The sequence below is a fragment of the Limulus polyphemus genome, unplaced genomic scaffold (genome assembly GCF_000517525.1).
Source record: "Limulus polyphemus unplaced genomic scaffold, Limulus_polyphemus-2.1.2 Scaffold50, whole genome shotgun sequence".
NCBI lineage: Eukaryota > Metazoa > Arthropoda > Merostomata > Xiphosura > Limulidae > Limulus > Limulus polyphemus.
The window spans coordinates 158,436-179,220 of record NW_013665660.1 but is presented as its reverse complement, the minus strand read 5'-3'; the positions used below and the strand labels follow the sequence as shown (position 1 = coordinate 179,220).

The 20,785-nt window shown below is 34.3% G+C and overlaps 1 protein-coding gene across 5 annotated transcripts in view; it reads left to right on the top strand.

The window, feature by feature from the left end:
- LOC106463001 (nucleolysin TIAR-like) overlaps positions 1-20,785 on the top strand; it is a 257,478-nt gene that overhangs the window by 145,785 nt on the left and 90,908 nt on the right. For all 5 annotated transcript variants that reach the window (XM_022390640.1, XM_022390636.1, XM_022390619.1 and 2 more), the window contains one exon: positions 13,566-13,623. In XM_022390640.1, coding sequence (XP_022246348.1) covers positions 13,566-13,623 — 58 coding nt within the window. The remainder of the gene's footprint in view (positions 1-13,565; positions 13,624-20,785) is intronic.

The following is a 20,785-nucleotide window of genomic DNA, read 5'->3' as shown; positions in this document are numbered from 1 at the left end:
GGGTGGTGATGACTAGCCGCCTTCCTTCTAGTGTTTCACTGCTAAACTAGGGACGGCTAGCGCAGATAGCCCTCGTGTAGCGTTGCGCGAAATTCAAAACAAACGAACAAAACTCTCTGCTTTCCCTCTGGTCAGTAGTTCAAAACTAAAGACGGCTAAACTTGATTAACCTATGCGTTGCTTAAGATATTGTTCACGTTTAGAAAATAAACTTAGATAAAATAATTAATATAATTCAGTAACATGTACGTTTGTATGTATATATACAAAAACAAAAAACAGTAGAAGGGTGCTGTTGACCAGTTGTCTTCCTATGGTCGGTAGTTCAAAATTACGGATGGTGCCACGTTACCTGAACTTCGCAAAAACAAAAACCTCTTACATTTAACAATAACCAGATAGATTTTTCTTTGCACTTTTGAGGCACGGGTTAGTTTTTTGATAAAGCTCTAAATGGTGGAGCTGGCGGGCAAGGTTTGAATATGTGCGATTCTACAAAATATTTTCCTCATTTCAAGCTGTGGCTGCGTTATATAGATGACAGTCATTGTGGATGATGGTTAGTAGAGCACTACTAACTGGTAAACAGTTCAAGGTTAGGAACGGCGGCATGCATTCTTAAAAACTCTGCCATAAATACAAATAAAAATACGACACGCTTTTGTTCCTGTTAAATATGTATAGCCTGAATTATTATTAAACATTACAAGTAAAATTTACATACAAATATATTTTTAGTGACACTTGTAGTTTCCACAGTTCAAACGTATTTCTAAAAAGTTGATTGTTTTCGCTATAAATGTTTTTATGAAAAATAATTAGGCTTAATATTAAATGTATTTATTTTAATGGATTGCAGAATATATTATTACCATTTTATAAAACTGTCTTAAAATACATGATCTTTATAGATAGCACAATAATGTAATCAGCAAGACTCAAATCGTATATTAGAAGAACATTATCAAATTTTGACTTTGCGACTTTAGGAAAGAGAATAAGGTCTCCGCTCTGGTCAAGTTAATGTTCTCTATAGTAAGTTAATTTTAAGCGTATAGCGAAACATAATCTCGCGTAATTTGATGTATTGACTTTATACAGCTGTCAGTTAGAAAACAAAATATCCTTGCTCTCCATCGTGCACAACTACCGTTAAAACCTGTTTGGAAGAGAATTGTCTAATCTAATAAACGTTATAAGCAGTCGTGGAAGCACCTGCTATCTCTCTTCATCTGTCAAGGTTTCATTGGAGGAAGACTTTATTTGCTGATATCCCGAAGGTGAAGAAACGGCACCGTTTGAAACAACTTTACTTGGAATGGTATCCTGATGTGCAAGCAGCGATATCTTGTTTCTTCTCTTGTGATAAAGAGAAAGTTCAAATAAACTATGCTTTTATGTAAATTATAAACCAACTACAATTTTCATATTTAACTAGCCAAAGTATGTTTTTATTTCCATTGACGAAATATTTCTCTATGTGTGCCCCTCCCCCGTGGCTCAGCGGTCATTTTGAAGACTTACAATGCTAAAAACCGAGTTTCGATACCTATGGTGGGCACAATCAGATAGCCCATTGTGTAGCTTTGTGTTTAATAGCAAACAAACTTGTGTATGTTTTTACTAAACTGATTTTGACAAGAGGTAGTTAAACTGTGAGCAATGGCGAACCTGATACGCTCCTTGCTATAGGAGCTTCTCTAAACTTCTAATATTATTTGTCAACTAGCTTTTATACTGTGGACTAATACAGTGAAACGTTTGATGTGACTATTGGTAAACACTTGTAATAAGCTTACAAGTCATAATAAATAATCCCATGGGTCAGAGAAAGAGTTTTCTAGCATTATTTATTTCAAGCATATATTTGTTTGCTTCACTGTGGATCGTGGATCGAATTTCCGTGTAGAATCCCACCTCTCATTTTAGAACCCCCCCACCCCACCCCCACTTTCTTTGGTATGTTTGGACCGATCCTGGCTCAGTGGTTAGTGCACTGAACTGTGGAACTATGAAACACTTACTTGCGTCCTCTTACTGCAAAACAATATATAAAAGGCGCTCTCTGCACACATAAAAACACAATTCGAGCAATAAGAGTAACTTAAGAATTGTCGGTGAGTTATGTTAACTAGCTGTCTTCTCTCTGTTCTATCAGCTCAAAACTGCACCTCATACACGCGATGGGCATAGCACAGATATCCCACTTTGCAACTTTGTGCTTAATAAGGAACAAACAAACAGTTCAAGATTAGTAGCGCAGATAACCCTTGAGTGGCTTTGCGCAAATATCCGAAAACATACAAACAAACAATCTTTAATATGCTCATTTTTCTCTTTAATAAGATCTTTTTTTCTTAGTTTATAATATTAATGTTATACTTATGAAGTTTTATTATTAACAAAACCTATTTGATTATATTCTTTGGCCAACACCTTACATCACTTTATTAATGATGATGCCCTTCACATTTAACTAAAAGTATCCTACATCAAGGATATTGAATGTTATACCTATATACAGGTTCAATTACTCTGTTCTATTTTGATCTTTGGTAATGTGTTGAACATTTGCACTTATTTCTAGGACATATAAAAATGACCTATTAACATATTTTGGTGATTGTTTTATAGGTTTCTCTAACAATAATACATGCGAAATAGCCTTATAACACCGTACACTAAGTTATTTCGAACATACATTTTAAGATGGTTGACCTGATTTCTGACCATTGTCGAATTCCCGTGCTGGAGGATTAACAAAGCAAAGATTTTCCTCATCTATACTGCTTCCATAATTAATTCTAGCCTATTTTTATAACGACTTGTATAAGGTACTGCAGTGGCGTGTTGCCGCCTTTGCAAGCTGTGGCTTCACGGGCGACGTGTTTAGAACCTAAGCATTCAGTTCACTGTCAATACTCAACCATAAGAGAGAGCAATGTCATCACAGAAACGTTTATGGTTGGAAGATTATTAAACCCAAAAGAAAAACATTTATACGTCGATATTGTTAAATGATGTAGAGTTAACGGACACAACATATCAAAAAAGGGAAAGTTCACTGTTGATTTAAATCTCGTTGCGAATAAAATCAGTTTTTTGATTCAGAGGTAAAGGCACTCCACGTCTGATTTTATTTTATTCTTTATTTTTTTATTCCCCAGATCGAAAAGGTTAAATATGTGCTTTCCCCACGATAACTAAAGTTCCAAATAATATACTTTAATCAAACTCCACAAGTCACTTCCCTCAGAGTTTGGGAATAGCCCTATTGCATTAGCAGTTAAAAGATCAGTAGTCAAGATCAGCATTGCAAAACGAATTAGAACGTTGGTTTCTATTCGAAAGAAAACATAACCATAAAATATACACATACATACAAGCACACTACACTATCAACATACCAAACCAAAATAGGTTACAAAAAACTTAAAGTCAGGAGAACCAGCCAATCTATTGGTAGTTGTTTATTTTTATCTATTCAAGTCTCCAATGTTCCCTACATAAGCAGAAATGTTCGTACAGCATAGTATTCGGGATGGCAAAGGGCTCCAAAACCACACCTCAACCTAAGTCGAAATGACGCCCTCACCTACAAAATGAAGTCTGGGTTAAGTAAGAATTTTTTCCGGTTTAAGTTTGAAAAAGGTTAAGAAGCCAAAAACTCACAAGCTTCCAGCCGAACCTCGAATCAATTGTTCGTTTTCTCAAAAAAAAAAAAACCAGGAGAAATTATAATCATAGCAATCATATTTGGCTACATATCTCTCAAGTTTTTCGATCCAGAAAGTTTTGTGCTTTTGATTTGCTTATGCGGGGTTCTGGGAGGCGATAACCACAAACAGTGGAAAGGGCTCTGGGAACTTTGACCAGATGTATGGAATATGAAGTTTGTCAACATTTATGGTCTAAAATATACTTCGACATACTTGACAAAAGTTTGTTACTGTGAACACTGTAGTGTCGGACAATAGTGCTTAGTCATGACTATCACAAGTCGTTCTATAAACAACATGGAACCAGGAACAGTGTTCTTAAAGTGCGAGTAAATTCAGTATATACACGTTATAAATAGTTTATAGTTAAAACAGGAAATTCACTATATACACGTTATAAATAGTTTATAGTTAAAACAGGAAATTCAGTATATACGTTATAAATAGTTTATAGTTAAAACAGGAAATTCAGTATATACACGTTATAAATAGTTTATAGTTAAAACAGGAAATTCAGTATATACACGTTATAAATAGTTTATAGTTAAAACAGGAAATTCAGTATATACACGTTATAAATAGTTTATAGTTAAAACAGGAAATTCAGTATATACACGTTATAAATAGTTTATAGTTAAAACAGGAAATTCAGTATATACACGTTATAAATAGTTTATAGTTAAAACAGGAAATCCGAAAAAATATCTGGGAGAAATAGGCTCATCATAAGTGGACTCCCTTTATAACTCTGACGGTGCAACATTTTGTGCAACTGTGTTGGTTAACATTGTGCAGTGCCATTATATATATATATATTTATATGTATTTTTGACTCGATTTCATTAGGCTTCACATTTTTATACAGTAAGATCAAAAAGTTTTGTATGAATTATGTTCATTTCAAAACGTTTTTGTTTTTCGTGAGATCTAAAACACTAAATGTTCTAACTCTGTACACGTCTCAACTCTCATACCACTGAACCTAACATACGGAATGTTCTAACGCTGTATACGTGCTGGGCCTAAACAGTGGATTGTTTGGTGTTTATTTGTTGATTTCGCGCAAAGTTCCCCTGAGGCTACCTGCTCTGGCCGTTCTTTATTGCGAAGTTATAGATTAGACAAAAGGCAGTTAGTCAACGCCACCCACCGCCAACTGATGGGCTACAACTGCTAGGACTGATAGGCTAGGACGTTCTCAAACTTAACGAATGTTCTAATTCTTTATACACGTCTAATATGTGAATTGTTCCGACTTTTTATAGACCTCATGTAACTTCCTTTTCAATATAAGATTGACTTTAACATGTTAACATTCCAACACTGTTGAAGTATTCCAACCATGTTACAAGTTGTTTTAGAGTGGGGAATTTTCCATCTCTGCATATCATTAAATCTAATAATTCATCATGTAGTACTTAAACTTCTGAGTTCTAGAGTGTAACATTTGTTTCAAAAATGGGAGTGGGGTTGCCATCACGTTCTCAAAAAAAAGAAACAGGAAAAACACTGTCTGACTCTTGTCTATACACATATTCGGCGTTGGTTTTCGCTAGGTCGTAGTTCAATTGCCAGGTAATTAAGCTTAGTTTTTTTTCTCAGTATTCCATACAGTAGTTGACGAAATACCATGTGATTTGGATTGTTACCCATATAACTTTCATTTTCAAAAATTATTTTAACCAGATATAACGATATAGAAACGAAGGGTTTACTTGTTGGCATTTTCCTCAACAATTTCAGAAATGGATAAATAAAATATCTACAAACTTTGCAGACTTCAAAATTTTGTTAGGAGTATTAAGAAATTTGTTTCTTGCGGCATCACTGCCTAACTTTTGGTAGAGTGATTACTGTGTCACTGATTAACGACAACAAAGATGACATTTCTTGTGGAGCTGAAATTAATGTTTATATATTTTAAAAGAAAATTGTAATTTTTTTGTGTATAAAGTGTATTAAAAGGTATTATAAACTCTGTACCTTTTTCTGCACAACATGCGTGTGTAGTAGATTTTCGTTGAGCTTCACCTACTCTCATATAAACCGACCAACATACGTGACCATATTGTTTGTATACGATTTGACTCGAAATATATCACTATTTTATAATGTTTTTTGAAGTTGTATCGTAAAGCATTTGAAGTTATTTCTGTAAAGCAACTTTTTTTCTAATTACCCATATAATGCACAGGAAAATGTGTTCAATAGGGGCCAAAGTTAAACATTATCCGGGAAATAATGGATATCGTGTTGTGGTTTCTTTCAACATCGTACTAGTAAATATCATTTAATTTCGTACTGCAACAATGCAGGTGACCTCTTAGAAATCAAATGTAATCGAATTTTCATATTTATATTAAATATTTTTAGATTAAAATGTAACTATACTGTGAGTTCAAATATTATTATTATTTTGACAAATCGTAACATTAAATTATTTTACACGCGCACACACATTAATTATCAAGTCCCCTATGCAACTGTGTGCTGTTGATATAGCATAATTGTTTCCAATCTTATGTCCTCATCCTCAAAACGTCACTTTCATAAACTTTTAATTCTACTCTAAGCTGTTCTTTGCACTTACCACACCATTAGGTTGATTATGAGTAACATGGTAACAATATTCAGGCTTGCGTTGCACGATTATGAAAAACCTTTTTTTTGCTTGCTGTCACTATTTCGACTGTTACTATAATATAACAGACTTCATTGATAAATGAATTCTGTCAAACGAACCGTATGAAGAGACCTGATCTCACATAAGAGTGACGTAATTTTTCCTTTTATTGCTTGTCGCTCCTTTTTCTTTTCAAACGATTTTTTTACTTTAACTTTTACCCTCTCCCCCAGTGGCACAGTGGTATGTCCGTGGACTTACAACGCAAGAAACCGGGTTTCGATACCCGTGGTGGACAGAGCACAGATAGTCCATTGTGTAGCTTTGTGCTTAACTTCAAACAAACAAACTTGAACTTTTTCCTGTTCATCTGTTGTAAACTGAACGATCACTAAGGATGGATATATTTTGTGTATCTTCGCTTATGTTTATGAGATTTGCAGTATAACACCATTTGAGATTAACCGTTACGTTTACAGACTTATTGGTGACTGGCCTACAATCATTTTACTTGTGTTTTTCGTTTTTACTTTTGTCACTATATCATAACGTAGAAACAAATGAATGTTAAGTAACAATTGTATCAGCATATAGCGTATATTTTAAGTTTGCAATTAGGAATTTCGTTGTGCACAATATCGATCTATTTCCTTCCTCATACAATCCGTTTTCGTTACTTAGCCGAATTGGTAAATGGAGCTTAGACATAATTTTCACAAAATTGATATTGTTTAGAACACAAAGCTAACGATTGATCAACCGTATCGGTGTTTCAATTCCTCTCTCTTAATTACACGTCCTTTTCGAATGTATTCACGAACGAAATGAGCACGAGCTCATGTATTCACGAAACGTCTCTGATTTATTATTGTTTTCTACGAATATTAAGTCTTTTTGTTCCCGCATTTGCTCATTCTATATCGTTCATGTACACCCGATACACATATAACAACTCTGTTCGTTGTATCGGAAATTAAAAGCAGTGCATCACCCCAAGAACAGGCTGCAATTCATAAATTTTAAGTGGCTTGTAAGATTAAAGTTATGTAGTTTGATTAACGGGCATCGTCATAATCGACTGCGCATAGAGGAGCAAATTAAAACTAGCGCATATACCTCAGTGTTACATTGTTTGTTTGCTTTTTTGAATTTCGCGCAAAGCTACACGAGGGCTATATGCGCTATACGTCCCTAATTTAGCAGTGTAAGACTAGAGGGAAGGCAGATAGTCATCACCACCCATCGCCTACTCTTGGGCTACTCTTTTACCAACGAATAGTGGGATTGACCGTCACATTATAACGCACCCACGGCTGAAAGGGCGAGCATGTTTGGTGGGACGGGGATTCGAACCCGCGATCCGCAGATTCCGAGTCGAGCTCTCTAACCAATTGGCCATGCCGGGCCCCACAGTGTTACAGCCGACAAGTTTGTGATATTTGTAATTGAATGGTCTTTTGGTCAGTAAGAGTATCATAATGAATCAGGCATTTCTTGCAATACGCTTAGCATTTTAGTTGTGCCATAGAAACAACATAAAGGTATGTTTTCTCCATATTAATAACATAAATAGTCTATTTCTTAACCAGTTATTGGAACAAGCAGTTTCAAAAAGCGTGAGGAATGGTTGCGGTGTTTGTACAAATAAAGAAAAAAATAAATAAGATACAGCTTTCATTCCAATATCTCAAATAATTTGAAACATTATATAATTATTGGCATATTTTAAGTGGCACACGATATTTACCATTACAGCGAATATTCTAATCCAAAATAATAATAATTCAATCAAATGAACATCGGAGCTAAAATAGTGAAGAAATCAATTTTCACAACCTTCACAATTGGGATCTAGATACAGCACTTAACCCTGTGTTTGTCCGGTTTTCAACATTTTAAAAACTCGTACTTCAGTAAGGAACGAGCTGAACGCGGTCAAGTGGTTAACGCGCCGAACTGTGGAGCTAAGGTTCCGCGATCCGCACTCCGTTACCGCTAGAACAAAAATCGCGATCTGCACTTTGGAGCTGTGAATGCGTTATAAGGGAGACGTTCAAATTCCGCTATTCTGTCTGATAAGAGTAATCCAAAAGTTGGCGGTGGATGGTGTTGAATAACTTCCTTCCCTCTAGTCTATCATTTCTAAATTATTAACGGCTAAGCAGATATTCGCGAAATCCAACACACAAACAAATCCGCCAGAAACCTCCATCCATCTAAAGAAGTAATGTTCTCACAGAATTATGTAGGAACAAAACTCACGCGACGACCAAAATATCAGACTTCCAAATTCAAAGTCGAAATGTGGATGATGTTCAGAGCAGGTAACACGTGTTAAATATCCGTGCATTGTCACAAGAGGACGCATCAAATATACTCGTATCAAATGGCATATTGATTTTTGAAGTTACATTGTGGTGTTCATTGGTCCATTTTGAATGTTTATCAACTTTATTAATTTTTCATGGATTACATTATTTAGTTTATAGCAAATTTTACATTTCTCTGGAATAAGGGATAATATGCCAGATTTATGGTTATAACAGTTTCGGCTCATGCATCGTAATTATGATGGTCATGGACACTAAGTTGGTTTGAACATGAGTTTTTCGTATGATTAATAGTTTTCATACCAATGTCTTGTTTCAGAAGAGAATGTTGCCGACTTTGATACTTCCAAATTTTTTCTACGATTAAAATGACATTGTATAGAATGCTACATTTGAAACTCGATATACAGTAAACACTTACTAAATGCATATTTTATTAACTCGAATTTTACCTTTAACTGTATTATCGGGTTGATGACTTTCGATTAATGTCTGTTGTTCCATTTTTTTTTATTTCATTTGATCATACTGTTTGAAAGAGTTTAGGTGTAAATTTGAAATATTTATATAACAGTTTCTGTAATATGATTGAGCACGTTAATGTTTTCTGTTTCTCTGAAGGATTTGAGGCGTAAACTTAACACACTTTTATAACTCTTCTTGAAATTTTATGATATCTTATTTCTGAAATATACATGTAGCACTTCCTGAACGGTTGAGGATTTGGTTTCTGAAATATATGCATGTAGCACTTCCTGAAAGGTTGGAGATTTGGTTTCTGAAATATATGCATGTAGCACTTCCTGAAAGGTTGGAGATTTGGTTTCTGAAATATATGCATGTAGCACTTCCTGAAAGGTTGGAGATTTGGTTTCTGAAATATATGCATGTAGCACTTCCTGAACGGTTGAGGACTTGGTTCCTGAAATATATACACGTAGCACTTCCTGAACGGTTGAGGACTTGGTTCCTGAAATATATACATGTAGCACTTCCTGAAAGGTTGGAGATTTGGTTTCTGAAATATATGCATGTAACACTTCCTGAAAGGTTGGAGATTTGGTTTCTGAAATATATGCATGTAGCACTTCCTGAAAGGTTGGAGATTTGGTTTCTGAAATATATGCATGTAACACTTCCTGAAAGGTTGGAGATTTGGTTTCTGAAATATATACATGTAGCACTTCCTGAACGGTTGAGGACTTGGTTCCTGAAATATATACACGTAGCACTTCCTGAACGGTTGAGGACTTGGTTCCTGAAATATATACATGTAGCACTTCCTGAAAGGTTGGAGATTTGTTTTCTGAAATATGTTGAAAAGTTTGAGGTATAGTGTCAGAAATATATATAAAACATTTGCAGAAAGTTAGTGTTGTCATTGGATACATTATTTCTTCAAATGTGTGTAATAAGCAAATATAAATATTCATTTAAAACATTAGAAGGTTTAAATTATCCATTTTACATGTTTATATATACTGTTTCTTGATTACTTAGCATCGTTACAACAAACAACAGTCACATGAAGATGACGTCCAAAAAAGGGGTGTGTTCCTTTAAAACTTATTATCAATATATCATATAAAGATTTTTCCTTGTTATACTCTCCTTGTGAGATCTGATAATTACACTAGGAAGTTGATAATTTTTTTCGACATCTGTCTTCATCATGAAGCTTTGCGTCCCTATATTTTCTTATTTTGTCACTACAGCACGCAAGACACTCTATTTGTAAAGCAGTTTTTTAAAGACCTTTTCCAAGTAGCTCTAATGAATTTTAGAGTATTTGTAAAATTTGCTCAGACGTTTTCGCAATGCAGAATACCAAAGTAATTTATTCAAATAAAAAACATGATAGTGTTAGACAGCTATAATAAAGACGTGATCTTTCGAGATACATAGAATTCCGTAATAGTTTAAAGCTTTTGTAAACATCTAGTTAAAATTCTGAACATTTTATTTTCATTGCTTCTTTGTTTTCCAAGAAAATTGATATTTTGATGGTTTTTATTAAAGTATTCAAAGAAAATGGTTTGAATTTTACTCTCTCTCTGTATGTGTTGTAAATGATTGATGAAACCGGTCCTCTAGAGGTTTAATGCACAAAGATTACTGGGCAAGTGAAGTTAATTTGAACAGAAATATTCACATCTTCGCTTTGGCTTTCCAATGTAAATATCACTAATTAAATTAAAGCACCAGCTGGAATGAGATAATTTATTTAAGAGAAAAGAAAAAGGTTTTCCTCCTATTCAAGCGATTCAAAATTTGTCGTTAAAGTGCGATCGTAGAATAGAATTAGATTATGGTTTAGTAACTCCATTAGATATGTATGAGAAAATACTTTTGTTAAGAAGATTGCATGTGCTTATTGTCGTTGCTGTTTTTACTTATTAAAAATTCACCTATTATATTTCATCTGGGGAACTTCCTTTTTTTGTTCGCCCAAGTAGATTACACATAACTTTACAACAAACATAGCGATTGGCTATATCTGGCAATTATGTATGAAATGTCTTATTCAAACTTTTTTATCATCTCTGTGGAAAATTGTAAATACACGAAAGTAAATATCTATTGCACCGAAACAATGTTTTTCAGCTCATACTACGTTGCTAGTAGAGAGTAGTACATTCCTCTAAAAGAGATTTCGCTACTATATACACTACATTGCACTAAAATGGTGATTGGAACTGACAATATTTAAGCGTTAACCAAGTAAAATCACTGTTACAAAATAATGTTAGCCACTTTTTTTCCACACACACAGTTTTTATGGTGATTATGTCGATGATCCAGAAATGTAAACAGTTTGTCATTCAGCCTACGAATATTAATGCTTAATTGATGTGGTTTTACATCTTTACAGTTTAAGGTACTTCACTTCAACGGTCAACACCATGGCACCGATGTTGCATGCTTAAAATTAAAGTGTTGATAAGTTATTCAGTTATACTCGTCCAATTCTTTGAAAGAATCGTTTTCAGGCCATGTGTATATTTAGAGTTACTTGACGGGACGCGACTCGTCTCCTAAAAACATACCATATGTACTTGTTGGACAATTGAAGTTCAGTGAGCCACACTTTTCAGTTAACCTCGTCTTCTTGAGGGAATATGTCGACCAGATAAGCAGTGTGGAAACGGCTTTAACACCTGTTTGGTTCATGTTCGGGAACAATTTTACCAGCATATGGCAGTACATAGGACTACCGAATGTAGCTTCTGTAGTGGTATTAATGGTGCTTGTTATGTTCGATGTAGATATCGCTACATCACCAACGAACATATTCCTATTCAAACCATAGTTTCTCCATTCTTTCTGTATGAAAATGGAATTCGATTTTGCTCCAGATTCTCTTAATTTGAGTAGACGCCTGTTATTCTATCTGGTGTCTGGGTGAAACAGGCCCATCTGCGATTGATAATTGTGTTGGTGCACTAAATACTGTTAAAGCCATTCTGTGAGCAGAATACTCCTGGTTGGGCATCTGTGCAGGCAGTCTTTAACCGTATGTACACTGACACGGCACGTGAAAACATTTGATTCAGTCTCGAGGCAGATACCCTAATATTGGTGTGAGCGTGCAGAATCGACTAAAAAGCATTCGTTTTGTCTTGTGAGTGATCGTGTGACTTTTCCAGATGCTCAAACAACCATTTCGTTGGCTTGGAAACAGTTCCATATTCTGTAGACATTTTAACACTTACAGCTAAACTCACATTAGCTTGCTCTCCACATGAGTGATCCTTCGGTGGGTGAGCGGTAAGTTTACAGACTTATATAGCTAAAATTCGGAGTTCGATTCTATTCGGTGGACAAAGCGCAGATAACCCATTATGTTGCTTTGCGATAAAAATAGTATTTAACAACATCCACGTGAGTGAAACTTTCAAAAGTCTAAATAGTGGTCTAATCATAATTCGTTAACATTATGTGATGTTGCCTTGCCGTTGCTATAATGTTACAAATTTAGAGTTTCTTTCAATTGTTTTGCAATTAAAGGTTGCAGTCATAATGTATGGACTATTGAGCGCATACAGTCTCGTACGTATTAACTAACAAACGATACAGTATATAATCTTTGGTGTGTTACATACAGACAGACAAACGGGACAGAATATATTATTCCCGACATATTGCTGGACGCAAGTAAATTCTTATATTGTTTGTAGCCATCACAAATAAAATGACAAATACAAACATACAAACAAGCCAGAAAGCATATTATTTAAGTTACGCTTGGTTCTGAACGTAGACAACCATTATATACGTGGTTTAATCCGTGGGCTTAAGAAGATAGAACTTTTATGATTTAATTAGATTAAATCTCAACTAATATATAGTCTTTGTAGTTATATAAATTACACGTATAAATGAATTAGCTGTTTGTGTTATTTCTAACCTTAACTGTTTAACTTGTCTTGTATGACCCTGATTTCGAGGTTGCATGAAATCGCTGGACCATAATAGAAATCAGTCTCGTTAGTTAGTTACGCGTGGGTTCATTAAACGGTAGTTGCATCCTTTCGTAGTTGACAACAACAGTCTTCCGAAAGACGGGTCTTGAAGTGAGGTTATAAGTTTCTGAATCATCTTAAGTATATGTGAAAGTTCTGAATAAAACTTACTTCGATTCTGCTACAAAGTTCACATTATCAGCGGAAGTGTGCTCAATTCATGTTGTGATTTTCAGATTGTTAATAAACAAAGGTTTTATGAAAGTCACTAGGATATAAATGAAGTATCGTCTTTTATCTGTTTGAGGTGAATACCAATGCATGCATATTGTTTTCTTTGAGATGATGTAAAACATGATTTTTTTATCAAACAGGTGGTTTTATGAATGACAAATGTTACATAATAAAGATCATTTTCCATTTGTTTTAGGAGATGAAGGTAAACTGGGCTACGTCACCAGGAAACACGCCAAAACAAGATACAAGCAGTAAGTTACCATGGCATTGTCGTTTATATCATTGTAGGTTATTAATTTAGTGTTCACAAATGAACATTAATTTATTTTGGTAAGATTGTTTCTTGCTTGTAAGTTATACAGAATTAACTTTTAAGATTGACATATCATTAAAGTTCTTAAAAATAGCAGTGCGGTTTCTTTTGTGAGAAATTTATATGCATTGTGTATTAATTAGAATCGTAGAAAAATGGGTAAAATGTTGTAGAAAGGGAGCACATTGAAACATGCACACGTGTTAGTCAACACATCTCTTGACTTATCAAACTTACTATTGAGTAACAAGGGAAAATCGGTAACTTTTGTTTGGCTACCCACCCACCACCTCGTAATTTTATTGCTTGTTTGTATTTAGAATTTTCACGCGAAGCTGTTGTTGTTTGTTATTAAGCACAAAGCTACATAAAGGGCTATCTGTGCTCTGCCCAACAAAGGTATCGAAACCAGGTTTCTAGTAGTATAAGTCTGCAGACATATCACTGTTCTACTGGACTCGCGCAAAGCTACACCAGAGATTAACTGCGTATAGTCATTCCTAATTTTAAACTGATAGTCTACAGAGAGAAGGCAGTTAGTCGTTAACAGCATGCGCCCTCAAATTTTGGACTTTTTTTTATTTGGTTTGAACGAATAGTGGGATTTGACTATCACTCTTCTCTGTGGCATCCTTGACCCCAAGAGCGGAGTGCGTTTTTCAAAAATATGACAAACGTCATTAGTCCTCGGATTCACAGTTTCAGACATACTAATCACCATGTCTTCTGGGTGACTGTACATAAAGTAAAAAAATGTGTACCCCCACTTGAAATACTACTCCTAAATATTTAGTTACAGAGCTCCAAAAAGATTATACTTGAAGATTTATCATCATGAGACTTCGGGGATAATTTATTACTTTGGCTGCTCAAGAAAAACATATTGCTCTTTTTTATTTAATTGCTTTTAAGACTTGTCTTACCCAAAACTTTTAAGGCACATAGTATAGTTACATTTAGATGGAAAATATAATCTGTGAAATTTAAAAAATAATGTAGCAATTACACAGAAATTAACACTAGTTTTTATTTTGAATGATGTAAAGAAATTGTAATGACATATAGTTATTTCTTCAAATATTTAGGCGTAGTGTAAGCAGATTTTAGAGAACAGTAGGAAAGAAACGAATATAGCAGGCAGTCCTGTGCACATCTGTATCGTAAAAGCAGAAAGAGTTGCACATCTTCGTGTCGTTATAAAAGAAGTTGCACTTCTCTGTGTCGTCGAAGGAGAATTTCTTCACTTTCGCAACATTTAACAAAGTTACTCTTATGTCTTATAGGAATAGTACCAATAAGAATAAGGTGTATACATATTTAGTTCATAAGAAAAGGGGCATTTCATGATATTTTTGTCACAACAATAAAAGAAGTTACGAATATTTTTGTCACTGGTTTGGTTTGAATTTCGCGCAAACCTACTCGAGGGTTATTTGCTCTAACCGTCCCTAATTTATCTGCAGTAGTCAACTGCTAGTCAACACCATTCACTGTCAGTTCTTGGGCTACTCTTTTAACGACGAATAATGGGATTGACCGTTACATTATTTCGGGGAAGGGGATTCGAACCCGCGAGCCGCAGATTGCGAGTCGAACGCCATAACCATTAGAAGAGGAAAACAAGAAATTTGACTAAAGACATATTTGTATAAAGATGTCCTCGTTTATAAAAAAAACTATTTTATACAATATAAATAGCAAGAATTCACAATTATTGTTTTCTGTAATTTCATATGGGCGTTTTGACATAAAGGAAAAGTTTCTCATCCTTATCAAGGTCAGAAGTAGAAGTTTTATATTTATGTACCAAAGGAAACTTAGTGAAGGTTTTGTCTTTGGAGTATGGCGAGTTTCGTGGAAAAAAAGGGTTGCCTAAATGCACGTCATCTAGAGACAACTTGGAAGTTCTTAAGTTGTGAATAGGTGAGGTAGTTGACACGTTTAAGTGGTAAGTTAAAAATGTTTCTTTCATTGTTCGATTATAAGTTGTATCCACCTTATAATTAAGAGGGGGATTCACATATTTAGGAGCCGAGTTGCAAATCTATGTTTCTAGTAATTAGAAGGGTTGTACAGCTCTATTTAAAGGTAGGATCAGGAGTTATATATCTCTGTTTGAAGCTAGAAGGACAAGTTTGACATCTTTATGTTGCAAATCTATGTTTCTAGTAATTAGAAGGGTTGTACAGCTCTATTTAAACGTAGGATCAGGAGTTATATATCTCTGTTTGAAGCTAGAAGGACAAGTTTGACATCTTTATGTTGCAAATCTATGTTTCTAGTAATTAGAAGGGTTGTACAGCTCTATTTAAAGGTAGGATCAGGAGTTATATATCTCTGTTTGAAGCTAGAAGGACAAGTTTGACATCTTTATGTTGCAAATCTATGTTTCTAGTAATTAGAAGGTTGCACATCTCTATTTAAAGGTAGGATGAGGAGTTATATATCTCTATTTGAAGTTAGGAGGACAAATTTGACATCTTTATGTCAAAGAGGAGGGGACATTGTGTCCATGAAAGAGGAAGATTCATACACCAGTATGTCATCATTATACAAGTAATTGTTCACTTACGTATCGATCTAATAAGAGTTTCGCATCTGTTGTTATAGGAAAAAGAGTAATTGTACATCTCTACTAAGGTTAGATAAAAACTTGTAAATCTTTGTGAAAGTAAGTAAAGGATTATATATCTGTTAAGGTATGAGGAAGAGCTGCGTATTCGTGCCAGAAATAAAGTAAGTAAAGGATTATATATCTGTTAAGGTATGAGGAAGAGCTGCGTATTCGTGCCAGAGATAAAGTAAAGGATTATATATCTGTTAAGGTATGAGGAAGAGCTGCGTATTCGTGCCAGAGATAAAGTAAGTAAAGGATTATATATCTGTTAAGGTATGAGGAAGAGCTGCGTATTCGTGGCAGAAATAAAGAAAAAGATGTTTTACGTATATTTTGACTTGTGGAAGAGGAACAATTCTACGTTTCTGTTTAGGTTAGAGAAGGAGTTGTATGTTTCTGGGTGAAGGTAAGAAAAGAAGTTTATGTGTTTTGGAAGAGGAAAAATTTTATATGTTTGCGTAGCTGCGTATATTTGCAGCAAACCTATGAGTTTTGCAAGAGAAGTATTAGTGTATTTTCGTTTTAGGAGAAGTTAGAGATTTCTGTGAAAACGAGAAGAGCAGAAGTTGCACATGTGGGTGTTTGGGATGCATTTTTGAAAATGATACGGTGACTGAAAATTAACATATACACTATTCAGTTTTTGTGGTGAAATTAGCACGCGCGATAACAAAACTTATAATTATTTCTAAAGAACAGCCAACTTATAACAGCCTTGAAATATCTAAATTGTTTTTATGATATAAATATAAAACTGTTACTCCAATCGTGAAAATTATTATCTGGCTGCATTCAGAAACACGGAAACTTCAACAATCCATTCATGTACTGAATACAGTGCAATTAGTAGAATTCGAAATCAGGGATGAAAAACTGTTTGAAACGAAACTACGTCTTTTCTTTTATGGTGGCTTCCTTTGTATCTCATGTAATTATAATTTTCTGAATTTTTCATTTATTTTTTCATAATTGGCATGGCATTTGATCCAATGACTTTGTACGTTCCGTAAAATGTTGTAGAATTTACCTTAAGCATATTATACTTTAAATGAGCAAATGGATTGCTTCGTAAATTACTCTTTTTGTGTTTGTTTCAGGATTTTTATTTATTAAGTATGAACTTTTCTACCATGTACTCATAAACGACACAGCTTTAAATGAGATATAAAAATTAACTATCTCAGAAAAGGAATTTTTACTTCAATAATGCTAATGTTTCCATTAGGGAATTTGAATGGCTCTACCTAAGATATTGTTTTTTTCCTTCCATTGTAATACTTGGCTGTTACTTGATTAAGGGTGTGTTGGCATTTCATGTGTTTAAATAGCGTCATTATGTTTTAATATTTTACGTTATTATGAGCTTAATGTTCAGATGGTCATTACAATGAAACGTAACAACTTACTGTCTGTTCAAGCTCATCTACATCGATCTGGTCGTTCCTATGTCGTCGGTAGTGGTGGCTTTCTAGGTCTCACGACATCTTGCCGCATTCGTCATTCGTGCAATCTTTGTTTTCAGTGTTTTGTTACATTGCAATGGATGAAGTGACGTTTATTGCTACTTTGAGATCCATGGAGTTTTGTTGTATGGCATTTGTGTCAGACTTTCCAAATCTCTGCACATTGAAAGGATTAAGGTCGATCCACCTTCTAATGTCAAATTCGCTAAGCTCGCGATTAATTCTGAGTTGGTTATCACGAGTCTCGTGGGAAGAGGTAACGTGGATAAAGATCAATCGTCCCGGAAAGCTCCTTTAATGGAAATGTTGCCTGGTGAAGTTGAGATTCAAAAAAAGTCTGTTATTGTTGTGCCATTTTTATGTATTTCATATGACGTAAATTTGGAAATATCATATTTTCTTCCACATTCAACAGTTTATCATTTACAAACGGTATACTATTTTAGTTTAACCGGACTTTAATATTTTTATGCATGTACCATTTTGTTTTTGCTGAACTTATATGAACTACTTCTTTCATGGAATACTTTTAAAATTAAATTCCGCTCGTCATAATCTAGTTAATGCTTTTTGATATTGTCTCAATTTCAATCGAGGAGAGGATTTGGGATTCTAATTCATACATATTTGAGTTAGAGAAAGAGAAAATTGTAGAAAAGTTGAGTTGTATACGATGATCAAGAGATATTGGTATTAAAATGTGTTTAAAGAACGTAATTAAACTATGAAGACGGTACACATGTAATTTAAGGAACTAAAGCTGGAAAATACTCTTGTCAAAGAATTACACTTTGAATAAGTCAGATTCTAATACGAAGCTTTACTAAGATCTACTAAAAAAAAAAAAGATTAAAGTACAACGTAGTATTGAAAATTCACCAATCGTTTCTCATCTATAAATTCCCCAGAAGATGTCCGAATGCCGCCTTGAGGGGGTCACCTGTTTTAACCACTCGCACCACAATACAGTAGTGTGTTGTCTGTCAACCAGTAAGTAGACTAGTGCTAAAATGATATCACATTAATCTTAATGTTGCAATTTGTACTGTCGTGACGCCAGTAAAACGTGCGCATTCCATGAATTACGAGAAGAATTATGTACTCTGTAGACTACAACACAGCATGACATATGAACTTCGTGAAAATATTCGTTGCTCTTAATCTTGATATTAATTAATTTTGAAACAGAGCACTTTCGGGGACCCTGCGGAAGTACCTCAAGTATATAGTTTACGTTTGACTTTAGAGAGAAGAAAGTTCATTGGAACAGACTTGTTACAAGTCAAGTATGGCAAAAGGAAGAAGAGAAGAATAAAGTATTGTTTCAAGTAGTTGATAAAATTAATAAGACTAACACACTACACCCATCCTAAGGACGTCAGAGCTACGTTGATAAATGTTCGGATATCGGTTATTTTCTTTTTTTAAGACAAAAAGCATATGAATGCTAATAACAATAGGGCAAAAAGCGTTACTACTGTTAGGTGTTAATATTGTGACGCAATCTCTTGAAAACTTCAATTCGTCCCTGTCTGGTTCCTTGAGCTTCTGAAAGTTTAGAGATTTTGTTTTTGAGATTAACTTGAATGCATAACAAAAACCACAACAGTAATTTCATTCTATGTTTTTATGTCGCATTAGTTATAAATTTATAATGGAAATGCTTCAGAAACAGACTGAGTAACCATAAAATTAAAAAAAAGTACAGCTCAAAACTCATCACATGACTTCCTTGAATAGTTTCTCAGTTTCTGTTACCTAATAGACTGCTTTCTCTTTCTCGTTTTATCGGATTAGAACCTCTCTCATTTTTTTCTCGCCTGTTTTTGTATGGATGAACAAAAAATTTTTTAATGAGTTATAAAATATATATCTTTATTTTACTTCAGGCGAATTTGTGTTAATCAACATCCACTTAAACAAGAAACGTCTTTCCGTTTGAACAGAGAAAGTTGGTATAGATTACTGGCTATTTAGATGATTTTTTGTAGATTAACGTAGACAGAGAACTAGCGTGTATCGTGACAAGGCGTTCAAAAAGGATGTATTTGTTATCAGTGCTTTTTTTTCCTTCTTGATTGTGAATTTTATCTTTAGGCGAAGCGAATAAAATGACTTGGGAAATTCTGAGCTTTTACTACCAATAACAAAGATGTCATCTAGATTAGATAGCGTTTCCATGGTGATGATCCTCCATTGATGGTGGAAAAAGTATTGTCTTCAGCTTCGCCTATGGATGCGTCAGAGCTGATTGGTGGATATTTGAACTTGCTGATTGAAATGCTAACAGACAAGCTAATTTTTTCTTTCTTTTTTCTGAAACTGTGATACTTGTCTTTTGTGGAATAGTCGGCATGTTGATGAATGAAACTTTCACTCAAAGCTCGTTAAAATAAAACTATTGGGGTTGGATAATCTGAATAAAATTTAATGTATTCTGGATATAATATCATATTTGACATAGAAGTTGGAAAACATTGACGTGGCCATATTTTTGAATAAGGTCCCACCTATGTAAAGTTAATAGAAAACATCTATGTATTGTGGTTTGTATTCATAATCATATCACTCAGTTTATGTAATACAACGTTTCCTTGCAGCAGACACAACATTAAATATCTAAATTAATAAATAACTTTGTTTATGTAGGCTACTTGTACTTTATCTACTCCTTCTCTTCATATTTGTGCATTATGTACAATAAAAGAAAAATTATAAAGAATATTATTTTCCTCAGAATATTATTTTGGAATGTCGTTCAGGAGTTTTCTTTCAGAATGTTTTCTGGGGGGGAGGACTTTATTTGGTGACTGATGCGGCGTGGGGCATTCTTAGCGTCGAAGGCGTAAAATGCCAATAAACATCATTTGGTTGTATTCCCAATACGTACGTTTAAAATTGTATAGTTTTAAAAGTACCTAGTTTTTCAAACAAAACTTATAATCTAGAAATAAAACCCACAAAAGTTCTGTGGGTGAGTTAGGGAGAGTGTAAGCTTGTGAATAAAAAACCTGTCATTT